The sequence below is a fragment of the Phalacrocorax aristotelis genome, chromosome 5 (assembly GCF_949628215.1).
Source record: "Phalacrocorax aristotelis chromosome 5, bGulAri2.1, whole genome shotgun sequence".
NCBI classification, from domain to species: Eukaryota; Metazoa; Chordata; class Aves; order Suliformes; family Phalacrocoracidae; genus Phalacrocorax; species Phalacrocorax aristotelis.
Window position 1 is genome coordinate 58,141,451 of NC_134280.1, and position 24,541 is coordinate 58,165,991.

The window sequence follows — 24,541 nt, forward strand, 5'->3', positions numbered from 1 at the left end:
CCAGATCACTTTATTCAGAAAGAAGATTCAGAACAAATAAGATTCATATCTGACACAAGTGGATGAAACTACTGTTACCGTTAATGATGCTGAAAAGTTTATGCTAGTTAGTGAGTCTGTCCCATTAAAACCTAAGGCACTTGCCCTTAAAACATCATAGCACAAATCCAGAAACATCCCTCATGTTCTAATGAGGAAAGGATGTCCATGTCTAGTTTCCAAAGAAAGGGAATATTTACCAAAGTCTCTGAAATAGTTTTAGCAACATGCATTTTCAACTGTCTCATGACTTTTCACTGTCAAAACCCCAGAAGTACTGTTATGCAAAACAAAGCAAATCCACCCATCTATGTGACTTCCTTAAGCTGCCTTACATCCAGGAATGTGCAGCTGTACTGAAATCAGGCCTCTTCTAGCATCCGTATGAAGCAAATATAAGAAGTCTTAAGAAGTATGCAGATCTGTGTCATTTGAATATGTAATTTTCCATGTATTTCATCATAGTTCACTGGTGTTTCACCCCTGATAATTGACTGAATAAGTCCTTTTCATTTGACTACTATACAGTAAGTAGCACTTGTTGTAACATAAATGAAGACAAAAGAAGTGTTGATTGCATCTGAAATAGAGTTTAATTATTTTTCTGCTAAGGGCCTGTGACTTAGAAGTGAATCTGACACAGGACCCATTTCCTAGATTTAATTAGTATTTTTCTCAACTGTTACTCCATTTTGGTTTTTGATACCTTTGTCCATCCTTAATCCAACAGTGGTAGACAGGAGATTGAGCTGATTGAGCTAGATTGAGCTGTCAGTTGTGCCTGTGTAAATCCTACATAATGCCAAAGGAGTCAGTCTTGAGTTCTTCTGCTTGCAGTGCATGTCACCTATGTGCTAAGGGAATGCTCTGCCCACAGACCTTGCTTTCCGCCTAAGGATGTAATTTAATTTCCTTTTCCTCAGTTTGCAGTAGATGCTACAGTAGGATCTTTGCCTGAATGGTGACCATTTATATTCAATGAGACAAAATAGCCTGCATTTGAGACAGAAAGACGTCAGCTCCTCTCCAGTGCTAGGGAAGGTTTGCACCATTCTACCACTCAGTGCTCTAGTAAGTCTTTTTTAAACAGTCCTTTCATGTAGAAGGCACCCCAAAGAGTACCAGGTCTCTGCAGCCAGGGTCTGACCATTTTCCTCCTCTTGAGGGGAATGAATGTCCCTGAATCTAAGCTGTCTGAGCTATAACAACCTCTTGGAACCAGCTGGAACTAGTCAAACATGTTCTTCCTACCTTATATCCGAGCTGAAAACTAGAACAGGAAATGAGTAAATGCATTGGCAAAGGCACAATTTTCCATATACGTGGTCTGATAGAGCATTCATAAGAATGCTCAGGTTTCAAACGAAAGGAATGTATGTAGGTCAGAAAGGAATCCAGCTTTCATGGTCACACATCCTAAGAAGTCCACAAAGATCAAAAATGTTAATTTGCTGTCATAATTTACTTGTGACAGGTTCCTGCACACATAGTAACAAATGTGGCCTATCAAGTACACATTTTTCTTTTCACTCCATCACTGCTTTTATCACACACCTTTTTCAGATGACAAAATAAACACGTGTATTTTTCTCATATCACTTATAGAAAACAGGCAGAATTCATGCTTGAACTGAACAGATGGACTGTATTCAGCCTTGCCTTTCCCCCTTGTTTCAGAGTCCATTTTGAGCACTAAGTCCCTGTAAGGTAGTTAAATATTTATTAGCCAGCTTCTCAAAAGCATGAAGCATCCACAGATTCCTGTCTGAGTCATGAGGTACTACCTAGTGCTGTGTTCCATTGGAAATGTCGTGCTGAGGCACACACGTGGTAGGCACACCACCCACCACCACACTGGAGACCTTGTGGCTATTCACTTCGTCTAATCGCTACATGCATCTTCCTTTACTTATGTTACGAGAGCGTGCCATCATTTATTACGTATTGAGACCCGACCCTGTGAAGACCTGTCTGTGTGTAACTGTATACACTGTTATGAATGCAGATGAAATGTTAGCCCTGCTAAGACAGTGGTAGGATTACTCCTGGCTTCAGTGAGACAAGTTTACTTACTGGGAGTAGTCACTGGGACGACTCCTACTGTAGGAAAAAAAGAAAGACACACACATAAAACTTTTATAACTAAATTTTCTAGAAAAGTGAAATTCAATTGCATTACATGGCTATGTCTTTTTTACTCCTCTAGCTAGCATCAGTTTCTTCAGAGATCTTTTTAGATTATATAAGCCAATATAAAACCTTACTCTTGTTAAAAAGAAAAAAAGAATAATGAGGCCATCAAACTGCCATCTGTCTTTCCCTTGGGGCAAAAGTTAATTTTGTGGTTATTTTAATGATGAAGCAACATTATGATCTTTCCGTGCAAAATATTAAAACTCACAGTTAAGAACAGACACGTTCCATTCTGATCCATGGAGCTGCTGTCAAGTGTGAAGTGAACAATGCACTGGGAACAAGGCTCATTAATAGCCTATTAATTCACTCCCTAAAATAATCATTTCTTTTGCCATTAGCAAAAATTTCTCTTTTCCCTTGACAGTTCAGCTAGTTTTTGCAAATGGGATGCCTTTAAAGAATTGATCTCTGTTTTATAAAAGCTCTGTTGCTTTTACATTGCACCTTTTGAACAACAACAAGCATTAATTATGCTCTTGGGTAGAGGGTGGCTTCAGCTGCAGGTTAATTTTGAAAATTTTGACATTTTAATGTACAGCCTGGCACATCGAACTACATCTATGTCATTATAAAAGGAATTCTCATTGTCTCATAATTAATTTTGGTCTGATGATCCTTATAATATAATGGCAGCAGCATCACCACCCCAAAATGCCTTCTACCACAAATTTCATAGCTATGGTAGTGAAAGGTAAGAAGAAAGAACATGCAAAGTGCCTTCAGAGAACAAAAAATAAACATATTGTTCAGTTCAAATATTTCTTTGATCACTGTTGCATTTAAAAAGGTCCAGTGTAAACATGCAGCACTAATACAGAAGAATTCTGAGAAGCAAATACTTACCTTGAAACACTGGGATTAGGATTGGTTAGGATTGTTTTGGCAAAGTCTCAAGGCTGTTGACATTAAGTGTCACAGATAAAGAAAGCTAAAACTAGGAACCACCAATTCTCTTTGCTATAAGAGAAATAACACGCTGCAAATGGTTGCAGAGTAATGAACGGCTGCTATTAAGTGGAGCAATCCCCCTGGCAGCTCATTATGCTAGGAGGTTAAACAAATGTACTACTCCAATCCAGTTGTTTAACTCGCCGCACACAGCAGCACTGATAACACAGTCTACACATGCTTCCTATACATATTTCCCAATTTCAGAATAGAATCCAAAGGATTTCCTTTCCATCTTTATGAGAAAAAGTATCTAAATCTTCCTTAGCATTTTGTCTGAATGAACTGGAGCTGGATTAAAGTGGAAGGAGGAAGAGATTTTATGGAGCAAGCAGCATCATGTTTTATTTATCCTTTTTTTCCAGGTCAAAGGAAAAGGGTTTTTTAAATTAACATTCTGAGAAATGTACCTAATTGCATTAAGCTTGAGCACATTTCTGCTGTAAGCAGCTCAATTCTTTAAAGTCAATAAATACTCTGATACCTTAGGAATTGCAGGACCCTAAATTCCAGGCTGCACCATTTTTTCCTTCACCTCTAATCCCACTTAAATGAATAGTAACTAGAAAAAAATAAAAAACAGCAACAACAAACCCACCCCACTCCCAAGCTCAGATTTGAAGTCCTAGGCTCAGGTGTTAAATTATTATTACTATCAGTCACTAAATAATCACAATATACTCAGCGCAATACTAACAAAAATAAAACCTGTACTGTGCCCTCCAACCCTACTCCCACAGATTTCACATGCTTTTAAAGAAAAAAAAAATACCATTAGTTAAGCACTTGTCACCAATATTGAAGGGTTGTCATTAATAAAGTTTAGGACAAATGTTTTGGAGCAAAATACCCAAGAATGCCACCTACAGCAAACTGAGATCAGTTGTTCTCTCTGATGATCCTGTGGTAACAGCAGCATTGGCATGTCAGAGCCTAGAAGTTCACGTGCATGAAGTCCCAGGAGAGGCTGAGAGGTTCCACCACAAACTCTTACTATGTTAGTCTTGCATGAAACACCACTATTGCATAGAATTGGAATAAAACAGAAGCCTCTCTCAGAGTGTTCCTTGGATAGCATGGAACATTTTCTAGGATTTCCCTGTTTCAGGTATTTTATGGTGGTTGAGACAAACAGAGCTCTTGAATTAAGAAGCTGGGACTTATTGCAAATCAAAAAGAACAATATAAAACTCAGCATTATAACACTACGCAAAATTTCTGTGTGCTTGTACCTTGATTACTATTTCTGGTCACCCTGTCTCAAAATGGATTTATCAAACCCACAAAATATAAGGAAAATGGCCAAAGATATAAAGGATCAGAGTATAGAATGGCTTCTGTGGGGGGGAAAAAAAGACACTTAGAGACCAGCAATCATTTTTCAGCTTCAAAAAGAAATGTTTGAGAGGAATTTCAGTATAGAACTATAAAATACAAATATTATGAGGGTGATGAATAGGGAGGGATTATTCACCAGTTTTACTAACAGGAGAACTAGAAGACACCCTACCGAATTATATCAGGCTTAAAGTAATTATCATATTTAAAGTAAGCAGCGAGAGGAACTTTTCTCGTGCAATGCAAAACTTGGTTGCTGCAGAACGCTGAGGAGACCAATAGTATTAAAATGGATTAAAAAAACAGATTAGACAAATTTACAGAGTTCACAGAGGAGGGGTCCATGAAGAGCTGCAAAACACAGTTGTCTGGGTACAAACTTCAGTTTGGAAAGTCCCTAAAGTGCTGGTTTTCAGAAGCTGGGATAGTATATCGCCAAAGGATCGGTTTACATTTTTCTGCTTCTAATACCCTTTCCTAAGCATCTGCTATTGGCTACAGCTATAAATGAGCAGATACAGCTGTTCAGTAACGATTTACTAATACAGTGCATGACATATTCAGAGATGTATTTTACGCAGAAAGTGAAATAATAGCTCAAAGGGTTTGCTAAGGAATATAACCAAACATGAGTTTGACGAATGTTGTCCAATCTACTCACAACTGATCAGTGTCCCAGAAGGCAGAACCACAAGTGCTCAAGCCAGATAGGTTTTTGGGATGAGTGGGGAGGGTACAGAGTGTTCCACCGGCCAGGACCCAACCCAACAGCTGGACAAGACACAGAATCTTCCCTCCCAGAAGTAAAGGCCCTGCTCCTAACTAGAGAAAGGGGTGCACTTATGAATTCTGAGAAGGAGAGATGTCCAGCTGGCCCTGCAACAACTTCGGTGTCTATTGCAGCAGTCTATTGCAGATCTGAAGCTCAAACTTCAGATCTGTGGTACAGATGTACAGTAATTATGACATTTCTTCAAATGCTAGGTACAGCCTTTAGAACTCTTGCTCATAGCAGCCACAAATGACAATTAGGAACATGTAAGCAAAACATGGATTGTATGCTCTTTATTACTCCTGAAAACACAATTAGGCCAAAAATATCTTATTATTCTCACCTCTGCTCCAGAATAGATGACCTCTCCAGTCCTGTGCACAAATTAATAACTCAATATCATACTACGTAAAAGCAACAGGAGGACTATATCATTGCAGAAGGTTGGTAACCCTTTCCACAAAATTGTTAATTTAATTGAGTACTCATCCCTCCACACTGCAACTTAGCAATTTAACAGCTTGTATAAAATCTGTTTGCTAGAGCTTGGCATGATTCCCCAGAACAAAAGTGCAGGTATCACAAAAGTAATTCTGATATTTATTCTGAGATTCATCCTCTGTCTTGCTGGCATTCTTACTGTAGAGTTTGGGTATTTGACAGGCATGGAGACAGAAGAACTCTACAACCCAAAACAGAGGTCCCAGCTACATGAGTGAAGTATACTGACGGGATCGTTAAGAGAAAATTATATCCATTTTGCATATAGGCAGAAAACTTCCATTTCTAGTGTTGCATTCTTAAAGCTGACAATCAAGCCCAAAGTTATGCTAAGTGCAGTACTTGACCTATATCAAATAATCAATGGTCTAAGTATAGAAACATTTATTCTGCACAAAAAAAATACAATCCGCAGAGAAAGAATAGTTAGAGGAATACACAGGAAGACAGAAAGGCTGACAAAATATCACCATTAATGTTCCAAAAACAGTGAAACAAATAAAAACAAGCCCATACATAACAGAAGTCACATGTTTAGAGAATATACTATACACATGCATACAGAGCAGGTGGGCACAGACAGGAATTCCTCTGAATTTAAGAAAGCAATAGCCTTGATGCCAATGTTTCTATCAACACCAGCTAGATACCCTGCTGTCTATGTCTGGAAAGCCAAAATTCTGTCTGCTCAGTGAAGCTAGATTTAATTTTTGTCCTGATAGATGGTGAAATATAACACACAAGGACATTTTACAAGTGTGTGAAGTGCTTCATCCTTGCTTCTCTACTTCTGCTTATCAATAACCATCTTTAAATGCGAGGGACAGAAAACAGTACTCACCAGAATAACTTGAACAGGTGTTCTTTGAACTCAAAGGCATTCACATGGCATACAAGTGCCTCAAACTGTGGTATAACGGCTGCACTAGCACTTGTCTAGGATGATCTGAATAACATATTTGTGGTTTCCCTGTTCATGAGCGATGTTGTGATCCCAAACTATTGATACCATCTGCTCTATATTGCTTCACACATAAGTATGATCCCATATACAGACAATTCATCTAGTTATCAGTCAATAGTATCAAATGCGTACCATAGAATGTTTCAAAATTAATGCACAGATGTTTAATTACATGAACAATCAAGCCTTGCCTCCCTCCAAAATAAAGGAAACCACTGGGCTAATGGAAGCTTTTAATTTTTGACAAATCTTGGCAAACATGTCACTAAACCATTAATTCTGAGTTTTGCTACATCCTGGTTCACACTGCTTGCTTTAATGAAAGAATCTCAGCAGCCAGAGAATTACCTACTCCACTAGGAATGCTGCACACAAGGAAGGCTGTCAGAGTTCAGCAGAACTGCAACACAAGACCAAGAGTCCAATACCAATTATTCTCCAAAAGGCAGAATACAGTTCTCCAGGTAGCAAAAGGTTTCTCTAGCCATTTTCTCTACCATATTTTCCAAGTGCAGCATTTTAGATTTCTCCACATTCACTTTTTCCATGTCCTCCAAGAACTTTAGAGATGAAATGTTCTGAATACATGCCATATGAAAGTAAATGGACGAACACCTATACAGAATTTTTTGTCTGAAGATGAGCATGAAAATAATTAAGCAGGTGAAACAGAGATGAAAATTAATAGACTCATCCCCTTGTTCTTAAATAGGGACCAATTTCCCATTTAAACCTAGATTTAATCTAATTGTTAGCAAAAGCAGTCAGACATCTTTAAACAGCATACATGAAGAACATATTCCAAGGGTTAACTTACTGTGCTGTTTCCCTTCATCATTTCTAATTAGCCATTGCCAGAGCTGTCAGTACATTATGGCTTCATCCCAAACAGCACATTACAAGAGATAAATACAAGCAAAGATGGGGTATTGTAGCTGTTGAATGTCCTCATTTCTTGCAGAGGTACCAGGAAACTAGTAAAAAACCAGACACACCTGTGCTTTCTGCACAAAAGCATACACTTCTCTGCCTCAAATGCACAGGTGATATCCAGAGCCAGCAAGGATCTACTGATAAAGATGAGCCCTCCTGGTTTTGTTTATGCTGCTTCTTCAATAGCTGGTGCCTCCCAGTAGGTGGAAGGATAAAAGCATGGCTCTATTATGTGCTGAAATAGTCTAGATACAGAAATCTCTGATTTTTCTGCTTATGCACAAACAAGGAGAATTATATCCCTTTCAGACACCACACCTTTAGTAATAATTAGTGTTATTTCTGGGGCAACTCTTTTGAAGGATGTTTCTCAGACCTGTTATCATCAGAATCTCCAACTCTTTTTTTCTCTCTTCCCCACCCCCACCCCCACCACCCCACATTAACTGCTGTTAGTATGATAGTTAGCAAGCCCTGAGATAGGGACTGGACAGAATTTATTCAGTGAAGAAATAGGTCTTCTATTTATTTACCAGTTCATGCTTAACAATCATGCCAGCCAGATCTCAATACTACCAGCTTACAGAACTGTTGCTGATACTGGCTACAGCACAGTGTATAGGCATCTTACTGGGAGATGCACACTAGGTTAGGCTATGACTGTCCTCCAAGATTTACATGCCATTTTGTCAACCTTTACTGCATTGTAGGGGAATAGACAGGGATCGGCGACCGGAAGATCACGGGATGTGACGGAAAGATAGACTCCTCCCCATAGGAGTGGCAGGAACAGGAAGCGCAAGAGCTATATAAGCGTGTGACGCAGCTAAATAAATGGACATTTTGCATCCATCATATTGATGTCTGTGCATCACTGTCCCCAGGGTGGGTAGAGCCCTGTGTCCCGGAGATATGCGGCCCAAGATAAGTTCTCCCATAGAAGCGTACAGCAACACTGTATTTAAATTTTTCCAACCTGATTGCAAATTTCAATGCCATATTATATTCAATATTATCAAATCATGTTTTCCCTTTCAAATACTTTTTTTAAAAAAAGTTCTTTATACCTTTCTCACTGGATGGAGAGCCGATTGTTGCAACGTGCCTTCAGAGGATTGACTGCCAACACTGGCTTCTTCATCTAGTGACTGTGACAGGGAGGGGGTATCCCTTTTGTCAAGAGGAATTACAGGCTTCTGGGCATCAAGTTCAGTGGAATTTTCACAGACCTACAAATCACAATTAAGAATTTTTTGTGTTTCAAAATCTCAGAGAGAAAAATGGTAACAAATTCACATCAACTCACAGCATACACAATATGACAAGACTGGAAAGACTAAAACAACAAAGACGTTCAAAGTAACCCCAAGTAGAGAGATAAATGAATAGACAAAGATTTCTTTCAAACTTTAATGAACTAAAAAAAGAAAATCAATAAAGCTGCTGAAAAGTACAGCTATTCCAAAAGCCCGCCATCTGCCCCTACAGGTAAGCCACTTTGAGAGTTATTTAAGGTGGGAACTCCACAGAATTTACACAATGGGAAGTCCCAGCTACCTTTCTGCTGCAGTCCCCACTGTTTTGAATGAGTTTCAAAGCCATCTTATTGTGCACCTTATCTGCCTTGTAGTTTGGGTGCTCACCACCAAGCATTGTCGCTTTTTCAAAAGCGGGATTCTTACCAACAGAGAAAAAGGAGAAAAAATTAGCCCTGCTGACAAAATTCTAACAGAACAGCATGTATGAATACTGATAAAAATCTTAAAGGACATGATGCAGTAGCAAGAGCAGTTACTAGTAGAATGGGAAATAACTCTCAGACTGAAAAAAAGGTGTTGTTCACTCCCTTTTAGCTAATCATTCAGAATCAAACGGGAATCTTTTTCAAGGACCCAGGGCTTAAAGTTTCCAGTAAAAAGGAGTCAAAATGGAGAGTGAGACTACTGCAGTCCTCCAGTTACCCATTCACAAAGTAGGAATGATAATGCTTTTATTCTCCTCTCACCTTGTCTATTTAGAGATTCAGATCTTTGGGATCCAGGTTGTTTATGCAGCACTTTACAGAAAATGTTGGCCCAATCTGCATGAGGCATGAAGCCTCTGCTGAATACATAGACAAGACAATAGCAGTAACTTCAGCCAAATACATGAAATCTCAAAGGTGTCTCCCATTTCAGAGCTTACATTGACTAAACACAATAGGAAAGAACTTTGAGAGAACTTACTTGTGTTTCATCTTGGATTTGTTGCTGAACTGGGGCTGGCTGCCTCACTATGTAGTTGATTTGACCAACTATGGTCTGTTGAACATGCTGAGGTGGCTTGGCTTGGTTCAGCTGCAAGCTGGACTGTCCTTGAGCCTGCAGAAGAAGCTCCAGATCCTTTTTCATCTCCTCCAGTTCAAACTGGTGGTGCATTATGTCCAGGCTCTGCTGGATGACTTGTTTGTGGGTGTTCTCATTGTGACCTGATGGTGGTGATGCTGGTGGCAGCTGCTGCTGCTGTGGTGCCTGCTGCAAGTGGTTAGATTTTATCTTCTGGAGATGACCACGTTGCACTTGCACAGCTGATGTCTGCAAAGACGCCTGAGTGCGGAATGGCTGTGGATGGCTCGTATGAACTTGCTGAGCCTCATGTGATACAACAGCATAACCCAGGGGTGCAGTCTGCTGCAGCTGCTGGGATGGTAAGTGCCTTCCCATCCTTCCAGACACATTATCTGGCTCTGACTGTGACTGCTGTTCCAGCCCAGACTGTGTTAGCTTCGTAGGCTGGGGAGCACTCCTTTGCTCTTTGTCATGTTGCTGCATGCTGTACTGCAGAGGAAAGTGCTGCTGATGCAGTTCAGGAGGTTGTCGAAAATTCTGATGGCTGTTTATGTCTTGGTGAGAAGGCTGAGCTTTGTTTGGGTGAGGTACGCTGAGGCAGTGCGAGCAACACACAGGCGTAGAACACTGAACTTCAGGTGGAAACTGATGTGGCTGACTACTCGCAGGCTCCACCTGTAATGCTGGTGAATGGTGCCCATGAAACAAGGTGGTCTGTAATCCTTGCACATTTCCAGAGAGTAGCACATCTGAGTGAGAAATATGTCCACCTTCCACAGTGAAACCTCCTGGAAAAAACAGCAAATTTACCTGCTTCTATGATCTTAACAAATTTACACAATAAAAACTGTCAACGATGGCCATTTCCTTGCCTTCATTTAAAATATAAGAGATATTCAAATATCCTATCCAAACAGTCCTTCAACACACCTTCAAGACAAATTTTTCAAGATTTTTCAGTGACTTAAAATCACACCAAACTCCCACTGATGTCAGTGGAAATCATGGTTGAATTACCAGCAAATGCTTTGAAAAACTGACCTCAACTTATTTTAACTGATAAATATGGCTTATACTTTCATTTTTCACTAAAGTATGAGTGTATCTTCTCATCCATAAGCAGAGGTACAAAAGACTGCTTCCAGGGTAGAAGTGACAATAATAAAAGAGATTGATGTTACGTTGGTGAGAATCGTAAAAGCTAGAAATAAAAGTGACCTATGAACTGATCTTGTCCATGCTTTTAGTCAAGAGAAGATTATTCCCTGTAATACTTTTGATGGTGTTTTACCCCATCTAGCTTTAAATATCTTAAAATGGGAAGAGAACCAATATTTTAGACCATTCGTTGGCCCACCAAACTGAATTTACTGTAAAAACTGACTGCATTTGGGAAATTTATAGCTAGTGGGAAACAAAGTCACAGTATGCACATTCATTATATAAATAACACTAATTTACTATACAGTCAATGTTTTAGAGCCATCTTTGTGCCCATTAATTGTAAGTGTCTCAAGCACTGCTCGGGTCCCTTGGCCACTAAGATACTAAAGGATCTGAGGAGCATGGGCATGACTGAGCCTAGCTGCCCCTGGGTAAGGCAGAGGAAACAGCACAAGGCCCACTGCAGATACTCCATTTCACCTAGGGTATGCCTTTCAGGACTGCTGCAGTCATAGTGTTGTACAGAGCTGTTGCTTGCTCGGATGGAACTGAATTTCAAATATATTGGGCAAAGTCAAGAAAGCCTGCGAGGCTACATTTTAAGTAATTTCAGTTAAAAGTTATTTGTTTAGTCCTGCACAGTGTTTCCACTAGAATAGTAGTTGTGTTCTTACATTGTGATTTTGTAAGACCATCAAAGATTATATTTATGCAGTGTGTTTTTAGGTAATGTTTATAGGTCGTATTTATATATAATGATGTCTTTTAATAGGTGAGTTGATATAACTGGAGGGAAAAACAGGAAAGTTCAGATGCATCAACTTTTCTTCAGAATGTGACGAGGTACAAAACTGGAAGTCAAAACAAGAAAGGCGAGCACTTTAGGAAGTACTATATTGTCTATATCTGTCTTGTCTACCTTTGGGCACTTGCCTAATAAACAACACTATATTTTTCTTACCCAAATTGGACAGTTGTTTAGTCCAGTAGGAGGGATCCCAAGTAAATCTGATCTTCAGAGGAGGGCCTACATCTGTGTTACAGTTTGTCTCTAACAAGCGCTGGATCTGAAATACAATCTGGTGACAAATCAAAGGATGATGATTTTATTCACAATTATAAGATCATGAAAAATGTTCTATTTGAGAAACATTAAATACTTAAAATAGTTCTCACATTTACTGCACAATTTCAATTTAGTGAGAAAATAAGTATTGCTTTACCAGTTCTTTACTGAAGAGAAATGGGATGCTGTTTTTACTGCACACTGCCCAACTGATGAAGTTCTGCACATGTTCTACCTGTCTGCTTAAAACCACCACACCTTGCAGTTGTTGCTCCAATTTCTGCTTCCTTTGACTGATGGTTTTCTGTTAATGTGAATCAGTAGAAGATGGTTTTCATTCTTCAGTTACACAGAACACATACAGTCATTGGCACTACATTATGCATTATTTGCAGGGACACTGCTACTTGGAATCTCTTTAAACCACCAATCATAAAAAAGAAAGCAAATCCTATTCAAAAGGTATGTCTGAATTTAATATGTTGTAACATGAGATTGTTCAGGAAGAACAATGACTTCCTCAGGAGCAAACAACCTACATCATTCTGACCTTAGTTTAAAAGAATAATGTAACTCAAGAAAGCTGTAGAAGTTGGATCAAGTTTGCACCTGGACTGCTTTCTTGTCTCTTACAATACACAACAGAAGAGACCCAAGAAAGAACATAAAAAGAGGGATAGCATGCAGCATTTCCTCAGAATGGTCTTCCAGTCTCCAGCAATTCATGACTTAGGGGCCACAAAGACAGAGGCTACATTATCACCCTCAGTGTATTTTTCTATGAATTTGTCTAATCACTTTTGAACCACACGCAATATCTTGCAGCAAGGAGTTCCACACTTATTTACCATTTATGTGAAGAACTATCTGCCCTTGTTTGATCTGAACCTCCCGATTTCATCTGATGCCCTATACATGCACTTCAACAGACCACTGTGCATGTACTTCAATTGTATGCACAGTTCGGCTGTGGTTATAGACTGAAATATTGTCAAAAACATGAACATTGAATTTACTTAATGTTTAATAATACTTGAATGAGAATATATGTTTCTTTTTTTTTGTAAAGCTGCTTAGCTGAGTAGCCATATTTGAGTCAAATACATAAGTTCAAAGCTAGCCAGCAAGTGCCGAGTGTCTTGTCTTTCCCATACCTGCTAAAATTACCCAAGAATAACTGAGAATTAGAAATTCTGATCAGATCTGATAGCAATTTTTGTGCTCAGCACATTTCAAAATAAAATAATATATACTTCAACTGGGCACCCAAAAACTGAAGAGTCAAAACTGCTGGCTCTGTTACAGAAAGTAGACCAGAAGATTATTTTCAGAACAGCATATTAAATGTGCTGCTAGCAGTCTTCTACAAATTAAACATTGAAACCAGAAGCTGGTTTGTTTTATAAGTACTCAAAAGGTGCACACATATTCTCTGTAACTGCATTAGAAAATGTGGTTAACTCATGATAAGTAAACGTTTTGCCACTTCATCCTGAATCTTTGTCATACATTGATTCCATGTAAAATTCTGCAGAAAATAAAAAAGAAATATTTTAAAACATAAGCAAAGGGACAATAACTCTCACAGTCTATATTCTTTCCATTGATACTGGGATTAAATTTAATTTAGTTTAATTTCCCAAGGAATCAAAGAAACTAGCCTTACTTACTTCAAGTTCTTCAAGAAGGATGTTTGTTCGTTTGCTGATTTCATTCATCAAAACCATCTTAGCCATTTTTATTTGATTCTCTACTGTTTTGTATAAATGTTTTACTTCAAGCAACCTATGGGTAAGAGATACACATACCTGGGTGAGCCAACTGATATGTCATTTATTAAGAGCTTAGTAGTTACCTGTTACAAGAACTGATCTAACTAATGCAAGAGAACTCCAATGAAAGTAGCATCATTTCCCATAAGTTCTCCCACACTTCTCTTCAAACACAGAATCATTAAATAGTTTAGGTTGGAAGAGACATTTAAAGGTCACCTAGTCCAATGTCCCCCGCAGTGAGCAGGGACTTCTTCAACTAGAGCAGGCTGCTCAGAGTCCCGTCCAGCCTGGCCTTGAATGTTTCCAGGGATGGGGCACCTACCACCTCTCTGAGCAACCTGGTCCAGTGTTTCACCACCCTCATTGTAAAACATTTCTTCCTCATATCCAGTCTAAATCCACCCTCTTTCAGCTTAAAACCATTACTCTGTCCTAACGCTACAGGCTCTACTAAAAAGTCTGTCCCCATCTTTCTTGTAAGTCCCCTTTAAGTACTCAAAGGCTGCAATAAGGTGTCCCTGAAGCCTTCTCTTCTCCAGGCTGAACAAGCCCAACTCTCTCAGCCTGTCCTCGCAGGAGAGGTGCTCCAGCCCTCAGGTCATTTTCTGTGGCCCTCCTCTGGACCTGCTCCAACAGGTCCATGTCTTTCCAATGCTGAGGACTGCAGAGCTGGATGCAGCACTGCAGATGGGGTCTCACCAGAGCAGAGCAGAGCAGAGGGGCAGAATCACCTCCCTCAACCTGCTGGCCATGCTTCTTTTGATGCAGCCCAGCACACAGTTGGCTTTCTGGGCTGCAAGTGCACATTGACAGCTCATGTCCAGCTTTTCTCAATCCCTTCGTCCCCCAGCCTGTCTTGATGCAGGGGGTTGCCCTGACCCAGGTGCAGGACCTTGCACTTGGCCTTGTTGAACCTCACAAAGTTCACCTGGGCCCACTTCTCAAGCTTGTCCAGGTGCCTCTGGATGGCATCCTGTCCCTCAGGGGTGTCAGCCTCACCACTCAGCTTGGGGTCATCTGCAAATTTGCTGAGGGTGCACTTGATCCCACTGTTTATGTCGCTGATGAAGATTTTAAACATTACTGGTCCCAGTATGGACCCCTGAGGGACACCACTCATCACTGATCTCCATATGGACACTGAGACGCTGAGCCCTGCTCTCTCGATGTGACATGCTAATGCTGATTGACTCTCTCAAACATTATGCCAAAAGCAGTCTTAAATTCTTTGTCAAATACACACAGAAGCCATATCCAAAAAATATTCACTCTATACTAGACTATAAACAGTATAAATAGATTTGTACTCTTTCAAGGTGTTTGAAATGGTTTTATTAATGCAGAGGAGAGATCCAACAGCTAACAAATACATAATCAGTAGCTTTAATCCAGTTCATATAATGAAATATTTTCATTTTTATATGTCCTGGTTTCAGGTTAAACCACAACATTATACTAGTCTTGACTGGAATCACAGCTTGTTTTGAGGTTCCTTGAAGAAATAAGGTATTTTTAAAATAGCCTTTATTACTAATCTTTTTGAATTCTACTTTGGAAACAGATTATACAAAAAAAAAAAATCTTAACTCAAGTCAGCTGTCACATGCCTTATAAGGGCTATGGAATCATGTATTACAATGCCATGACTTGTCAGTACCACTTAAACAAGAATTTGATATTTTTAATCTTCCTATTATTTCCTACCGTCCAAGAAAAAAAAAAATATAGCATCTGCATTTACTGCTGTTCACCTACATTTAGTGAAAATAATATCTTTACTGATCACTTACTTTCATGAAAAAAAAATGCACAGCAATTACCTGTCTTCAATCTGTTTAGCTGAGACCTGAATCCCATTCCTTTTCTCTTCCACTTTAGTTATGACATTTTCCAGGATAACTCTCTGATTTTGCAAAGCTTCATCAAGATGTCTGAACCTGTGGAAGAAGGAGAAATTCTCACAGCATGTTTTTTATTGTCGATAAGTAATCTACTTATCAGTTGATAAGCTTAGGGGACCAGCTACCTTAATACCTGTCTGGACATGGTCCCCTGCTTCTTTCCTACCACAAATGTTCTCTGTGACAGCTAAACCATATCGCTCCTCACACAGGCAGGCTCATCTCATCTCACAAAGTGTCACTGTGTATAGACAGTTCCTTACATGGTTCACACACTTCCATGGGCAAGCAGCATGTTTAAGCGTTGGTAACTCTAGTCTTGTACAGTCATAATGTCTTTGATAAAGACAAACCCAAGTATTTGAACTGTGCTATGTATTGAGTTCAGCTTGTGCCTTTCACTAGCACAATCACGAGGAAGAACCACAAGCACAATCACAAGGAACTGTATGCATGCATACATAGTATCTGGGCAGACAATACAATTGGGAAGGTACACACTGCTGAGAGAAGTGAGGGATTCAGTAGCACATGTGTTACACTGCTTGGGCATAAGACAACTGAACTGCGTTTGCTGTGGCTTTTAAGTTTGGACCAGCCTACAGCTTCAGCTGAGAGGAAATACAGATGAACAGTCTTAAATCTAAATTAGCTACAGTTTTAGACAGGATTATGACTAAGCAATCATACTGTGGTACCTGTGTTCCTTATGCTCTGTCAGAAGGCAGCTGCGACACATAAGGGTATCGCAGGTCTCACAAAACAGCTTGAGTTGCTCTTGAGTGTGCACTGGACAAAATAAGGAAAACTCACTTGCTTCATCTTCAGTTGCTGAGGAATATAAAGCAATGGTGTCATCAACAACGACTACTATTATAGTTCAGAAAAAGGGTTGCTAATCTCTCACATTTTTATTGGAAGTCTTGAAGTTATTTTTAAAAGACCCAGACCCTGGAACTATCTGATTATATGAAGTAGAGTTTGTTCATATTTTTTTCCTGGCCTTATACATCCTACAAACTGAGCACATCAAAGGGATTCAGAAAAAAGTCATCAAACCAAATACATATTGTCCTCTAAACTCACATGAGTTTTAAATATCTCTTATGATTTTGGGCACCTGCCTCATGACTTTGAATGCCCTGGTCTGGCAAACCAGTCAACAAAACCTGATTGTAAAATGTAGAAAAGCAAATATATTAAATAAACCTGAAGTTACAGCAGAAGCAAGGAAATCCTTTGTTCTTAAAAAGTCACATGGGGAATTGTTTTTCAAACTTTTGTTTGTCATAAATGCAGTTACATAGACTTCATCAGCTAGGGGAAATTTATATTAGGTGCTAAAACCTGTTCTTAAAAAGGATTTTCTAAAGAGTAATGTGGTGAAGAGTAAAAGTGGACAGTGGATATGTAAAATGGGAGCATTGCTCCTGTACAATCTATTCTTGCCTTCTTTCCTGGATATGGTAGAATTGTTTTAGAATGAAGGAACACTGTCAACAAAAAAAATTCAAAAAAAACCCCTTCCACTGAAGTTAGACATCCACATTAATAGTTAAGGCAGGGAGGGGGAAGCTTGTTTCTTGGGTCCCAAAAAACGCAGACTCCAGAGCCTTATTTTATTAACCAGGGTAAGGACCACCCATCATTATTACTGGTGAAAAACATTATTTTCTTTGGTTTATTTGGTCAAAAAGCACAAGTAGTGCTAAAGTACAGTGACAGATTTATGCAGGTCAATGTTGAAATCCTCTGTCCACAAAACCATCAACATAATTAGCACAAAGGGACATATACAGTGAGAACAAGAAAAGCACAGGATTGCATCCTCAAAGTATTCCTACAGAGACACTATTCCACTACTCTTTACCAACACATGAGAAATTAAACAAAAAAATAATCATTAGATAATGCTTATTGATACAAACTTTAAAGGAAATAAAAATATTACTTATTTATACATCGTTATTTGCTCATATAAAATGAGAAAAATGTTTCAACTTTCCCACACCAAACCTATCTTACTTATCTAAATATTTATAAAAAACAGCTTGTGGCAGGGACCATGCTCTCATCCGGTAGCAAAATGGAGCCTTTTATAGAATCAAGCCTCTGAAGTAATACAGAGACGCACAGCGTACAGCAAGCTATACGAATTCAGTCAGTTTATTTTCAAATAGAAAAATGCACAATATAGATGTAGAAAGCCTAAGAAAATCTGATCGCTGACAAAGAGAATGAAAATATGGAGAAAGCCCATGCCATACTCTAAAGAAAATATGCCCAATTTCCTACTTTTTAGATTGTTGCCTACTCTAAATATTTCTGAGATGGTTGATTTACTTCCTCCAGTTCATTTGGGTTTCCCCTCCACCTTCTTAGTGTAATGTGCAAGAAGATATTTTGTGACATATTAGGCCAAGATTTTTACGTAACAGCATTACTTAGTTTACATTGTTATGAATTATTTCCTACAGTATCATGCTTTATTATTCAGGAAAGTTTATTGTTTTATATTATCATTGAATCAAATGCTAATAGATAGCATTATTAAAAGAGGAAATTGGATCAGAGGCTTTTTAGCCCACTCCAATATTTGTTTCTGTGAAGGTATAAACTGAACTCACCTCGACAGCAAATTTTTTCTGACTGTACTGGAAATATGTACTTTTGCATGAAAAGCTGCGGCTGACAATGCAAATAATATGTAACCAAGCAGGTTGTATAACCAGTGTATAACCAAGGTGGATGTCGAAGATCATCTTTTCCTCCCCTATGAGGTCATATATCTTTTAAAAGAAAAATAAAAAGCCCATAATAACTATCTCAATTTTCATGAGTTGGAAAAGCCAAAGCTAAGTGTTCAGCACCTGCAGAGCATGCAAGCTGTTTTTCTGAAAACAGGATCAAATTGTCCATATTAAACTCCAACTTATAAGGAGGTGTGGTCTATAAGGTCCAAGTATAACGATGCCTACTCACAATCTTATATAATGATTTCTCCATTTTTCTCTCCCTGAAGGCTTTTTTAGCGTTTGGGTGATTATAATCATCCCAGAGAAATCAGTGGGGTTTTTAGTACTGTATCAGATTTAAGAGACAAGCAGATTTCACATGCAAACTAAGGATAAAAATCACTGTTATCTAATTACAACACAGACCCACAGCCTCTGCCACTATTAATTCTCTGATTCAGTTGACATATCAGTGAGAACTGTCACTGAGACATGGTATTCTCAACCTACTTTATACTCAGCTCAGGGCTACACTCTTCAGTTTTAAAATAAGTTGAATTCTTACAAATCAGACACTAAACAAGAGCACAAGCCTGTTTTTTTTCTAGGAGCAGACATCTTAACCACAACTATCCATGTTAGCTGCTTGAAAAGAACCTCACTTGAAGAACAGGAAAAGTTCACTTGCCCTAAATTCTGAATTAACATGATTTGAGTCACCATTTTCTACAGCCTGTATTTTCTTTATCTCAGGTGAATCTCTTGAATGATTAACAGAAAGTTTTAAATCTGTTCCTCTGACCAGCTAATGCCCACTTTGGAAAAGCAACCTCATCTTGGCTAATAGAGTCCTCGGTCAACTTGCATAATCTGCAATGACTACAACTTTGATTTGGTAGGTTCATACTCAACCTCAAGACACTGAAAGAAAAGGATAGCATAGCAAAGAGAAAATTATTCCATTTGTGCACTAGCCTATAAATAGTTAGTATGTCAGTACCAGGTCATTTACTTCTAACATAGTTTTGGCAAAAGGGTTGTTTCTACTCAATTGCAAAGCACAGATTTCCACTTAACAAGGAAAGAGTCTGTACTAATACTGAATATCCTTTTGAGAAAGTTGGGACTTGAGGAGCAAGGGGTTCTGGTTTTATGACTTTAAGCAGTAGAAGAGCTCTGCAGAACTTTGAACTTAATAAAGTTCACTTATTCCTAGTGCTAATGCAGAGCCCTCCAGTGAAAGATTTGTTCTTCAGAGATTATTCCTCCAGGACTGCCGTTTAAACTGTCATAGAGCTTTGGCTCATGTTCTAAGCACCTAGTTCTCCAGTGCTCAGCAAATTCATTCCAGAAGCAGATTTCAACATTTTCACATCTTGTGGTCACAGAACCAGGAAGTTTTTGGCGGTTTTTTGGGGTTGATTTTACTTTGGGTTTTTTAACTGTCAGAAAAAAATCAGTGTCTGTGAAAACCTGCAAGTAGTGCAGTTTAACCCATCTGTGAACCACATCTCAGCATCTCTTCATATTCATAATGAGCAGTAATAGTCTGGCACTCACAAGAGAACTGGAATTTTTGATAGTACCTCTAGAAGTAGTTCAGCTAACAAGAATACACTGGAGCAACCATACAATATATAAATGTTGGTGGGAACTTTGGGCAGGGGAGGGAATCAAAATGATGTCCAGTCTGTGCTATTTATCTGCTTTCGTGCTGAGAAAATAAGATCTGTTTTTCAATGAAGGAGTTCAGTAACCGTTTTTAGCTGAACAACTGTGACACAGACCACTCTCGTAACTTCCCATTCCAGTTCTCAGTAAGCATCTAACTAGCACACATACACACCCCAAGCTACCAGATGTTAGAGAGTGCTATGGAGGGCAATAAAACAAATTTGTTTCCAAACAAGAATGGAGCCATTTCCAATACCAAGAAGCCCTCACAGGGAATCCCCTACCAGCAGCATTCATTCTGTGGGCCTTTACTTCAGACTCACAAAGGATGCGCAGTAGGAAAAAGAAATCAGGCTATTTTAAAATTGTTTTCTTCTTATACAATATGGTGGTTTTCTGTCCCAACCTAGTCCTGCTCCTTCCCACATGCTTAACTTTTAAGTACAAATTTGGATGAAGGGTAAAGGTCTCAAAAATCACATTAATTTGGCACACTGGTCTACAGCATGACCTCAGGAGTCACCAGGCTGAGGGTGCTGCCTAGCAGCCAGCTCAGCCGTTCAGCTGCATGAGCTGGGTCTCACCCAGCAGGCAGCCAATGGCCCAGGAAGGAAGCAAGAGGATGTGCAAAGTGGAGGAGAAACTGTGACAGAGCTGCAGGTTCTGCATGGCAGGGAGTGATCAGATGTGTTACATGAACCACAGGTATCATGAAGGAAGAAAGAGAAAGAAAGGTTTCCCAGGGAAGCCAGGTTCCTTCAGTTCTGCCACTCAAGGAAGAAATTGTTTACCTAAATGAACAAGAATAGGCAGGATTCAATGTGTTTAGCATTTTTTTTTCCCTACTTCATTTCAGACACAGGGAATCTTACAGTTTTCAGATGACAGAAGAAAGTCTGGCCCTTGTAAAGCAAACAGCAGAAGTTAGAACAGTTTAAAGGTGCAAGGTCAGTGGGATAAAGAGTCTCTTAACCACACCTTGAATATTGTGTTCAGTTTTGGACCCCTCACTACAAGAGGGACAGTGAGTTGCTGGAGTGTGTCCAGAGAAGCGCAGAGAAGCGCAACGACCTGGAGAGCAGGTTTTATGAGGAGAAGCTGTGGGAACTGGGGTTGTTTCGTCTAGAGAAGAGGAGGCTGAGGGGAGACCTTATCACTCTCTACAACTACCTGAAAGGAGGTCATACTGAGGTAGGTGTTGGTCCTTCTCCCAAGTCACTAGCGATAGGACCAGAGGAAATGTCTTCAAGCTGCATCAGGGGAGGTTTAGACTGGATATTAGGAAAAATTTCTTCACTGAAAGAGTGGTCAGGAACTGGAACAGGCTGCCCAGAGAGGTGGTGGGTCACCATCCCTGGAGGTATTTAAAAGACATGTAGACGCGGCACTTCAGGGTATGGTTTAGGAGACATGGTAGTGTTGGGTTGATGGTTGGACAATCCTAGAGATCTTTTGCAACCTTAATGATTCTATGATTATGGTTACAAGGGCCTACAAAGAAGGTGGCTGCTGTTTAGAAGCATCATACACAGACTGAAGGTGGCTACTGAATCTGAACAGAGAGGATGCTTTACTTCCAGAAAAGAAAGGGAAAAAAAAATTATCAGCCTGGGTTGCAGGATATCCTAGCATTTGCTTTCTTTGAAATATCCTATGGGGATATCTATGTCCTAAATAAATAACATATACATAAAATAATTTAAAAAGCACAGATTATATCTCCAATAATTTTTAGATTAACTAGCCTATATATACACTACCAACCTCCTTGTTCATATATTTTCAGCACACAGAATTTGGGACTCAAAAAATAAGAAATAATTTTAGTTTTTATGTTTGCATTTTTTTCTTTGTACAGCACCCACAAAACCACAACTAAGCCACAGGTATATTTTCTTATCATTATATGTCAATAATATGAGCTGGTAATTTTACTCTAAGTGAAATGAAATTATAAACAGTTGGAGCCTCAAAACCACAGTCCTTATCTTGCTGTGAACTCAAGAAGAAAAACATATTGTCCATACAATCAGGGCATTTGAGGGAGGACTGAGGGGACTTCAGTTTATATTATTCTCTAGAAAAGACCCAGAAAACATTTAAATGTCATCTGTGCTTTTTAATTATTGATATTCTTACACACTTTTTTTTTTTGTTGACACTCTATTTGGCAACAGTGTATCATGTCTCAAGCGCCTCAAACTCTGATATGAGCACCCAGGACTTAAAAGAACTCCATGGCAAGCATAAAGTATAGGCTTCTACAAGCAAAATCCTAAAGCCAAAAAAAACCCAAAAAAGTACAATTAGTGGGCTACACATATGTTTATTCCATGTTCTGTCCTTCGTCTTCCTTGTGAAGAGGAATAACAGTGCAGTACAAACCCTATAGCCCAAATAACTGTATAAAATAATAATTATTATTATTTGTATAAAATTGCAAAACTCTTATTTTAGGTTACAAATTGCTTATGTAAGTTTAGGTTAGCACAGTCCTCAGCAGATGTCTGGCATATAAGTAAAGAAAATAATGAGCAGTAATAGGAGATGACAATCCTTTCTGTGGTTCATCACTGTATAGGGATGAGACATATTTGCCAGTGGGCTTCATTTGTGCTTGCCTATGGCAATATAGTGGTCATACTCAGGAACCACATGTTTCACTCCAGTGGCTTTCCCTGCCACACCTTGTCCATAAGCACAGGAATTGCTTTATGGTAGTTTCCCCAGAGGAAATTACCCAAGAGAGGACAGAAATACTGAAAGGGCAAGGCCTGTTGTTGCTGTAGCCTACCAAACCCTAATCCATCACTCTGTAGAACTGAAAAAGCATATGGAAAATACAGTCTCTGTGAAACACAAGTATCCAAAATTTTTAAAATACTGTTAAATGCTGATTGTGGCATTGGCCCTGAAGTTATAGAAGAGTCACATAATCTCTCATTGGCACATACCTATCCTTCCAAGTCACACACAGAGAGCATGGTGTCTGTGGCACAGAGCCTGCAACTGCTCCTTTTTCAACTGAATAAATTAATTGAGAAGAAACAGAATTTCAAAGTGCATTTTTAGTACCTGTGCAGCCCTTCAGGGATGCAGACAGGAAGCGGTCTCCAGTTTCCTTGCCATGTCTGTGTTCCTCTGTGCATGAGCTGCACAACCACTTATTGCAGCTTGTACAGAGACTGTGAGCAGATCTATTCTCTTCACACATGGAGCAGCTCTAAGAACAAAAAGTGCAATTACATACATGCATAAAAAATTAGCCACACAGACTGTTATCTTTAATAGACTATGATTCAGATCGGTAAGCTTAATATTTTTCTTCCTCAGACTAATGCAATTCAAGTGATTTTAAGAGCCTGGTTATTGTTGTAAAGGGGAACATAATAAAATTAAGATCTGAAGCTCTTAAATCAAATTAGTTGTCTTTATGTGTTCTAGCACAATCAAGCATAATTATGACATGATACAAAAATTATTGTGCAAAATTCTAGGGTCCATATTACATGTGAAGTCAGAAGAAATAATCATAATGACCTGCTTCTTGTAAACTGAAAAGCCATGAAACTATGAAATAAGACTTGTGATTTCAGGTAAGGAGGGTTAGGTTAAAAGTTACTTTTGAAAATGAGTGGTGTGCTTTGTAATCCGTTTCTGTTACTGTTGTACTACTTACTAATGGCTTTAACACAACAAATGAGATTACACCTTTCTTTTATATATAGATGGATAGAGACAGATGTTTTCTACCTCACAAAAGATAGTCTAGGTTGTCGAGTAAATATGTGAAATGTTAAAAAGAGTAAAACAGTCTGTCAAAAAGTTTTTAATCTAACTACCATTTCCTTTCTAATCACATTATGCAGAACCATTTTACCATATCATTTCAGAGTCATTCTTTAATTTCTGGCCATTGCTAAATATTTATTAACAAACTAAAAAAATCTATAGGCTAGAATCCACTTCTGCTTTCGTGTATATGAATGTAAATCAGAGCTACTTCAGCAGAGTTAATCTAAATCTACATTGCGTTATTTAAAGTTAGAGCTTACTCTATTTGCTTTAGCATTGTATGAACCACTCTGATACAGTGTTAACTGTCAGAAAAAATACATTAAAAACATGCCAATGGTAATGCAATTTAGAAAACAATATGGGGACACCCACACACTATTAATGTAAAACTTGATTCCTATTCTCTAAAG

General features: G+C 38.9%; 1 protein-coding gene across 5 annotated transcripts in view; it reads right to left on the reverse strand.

Annotated features, from left to right (window-relative positions):
• TRIM66 (tripartite motif containing 66) overlaps window positions 1-24,541 on the reverse strand; it is a 64,549-nt gene that overhangs the window by 19,673 nt on the left and 20,335 nt on the right. For all 5 annotated transcript variants that reach the window (XR_012660797.1, XM_075094760.1, XM_075094758.1 and 2 more), the window contains 8 exons: window positions 23,409-23,556; window positions 16,623-16,755; window positions 15,844-15,960; window positions 13,919-14,033; window positions 12,406-12,552; window positions 12,144-12,261; window positions 9,917-10,806; window positions 8,759-8,920 (listed from right to left, as the gene is read on the reverse strand). Coding sequence is in view for 4 of the 5 variants with exons in the window: in XM_075094760.1 (XP_074950861.1) it covers window positions 8,759-8,920; window positions 9,917-10,806; window positions 12,144-12,261; window positions 12,406-12,552; window positions 13,919-14,033; window positions 15,844-15,960; window positions 16,623-16,755; window positions 23,409-23,556 (1,830 nt within the window). In the remaining variant the exon portion in view is untranslated. The remainder of the gene's footprint in view (window positions 1-8,758; window positions 8,921-9,916; window positions 10,807-12,143; window positions 12,262-12,405; window positions 12,553-13,918; window positions 14,034-15,843; window positions 15,961-16,622; window positions 16,756-23,408; window positions 23,557-24,541) is intronic.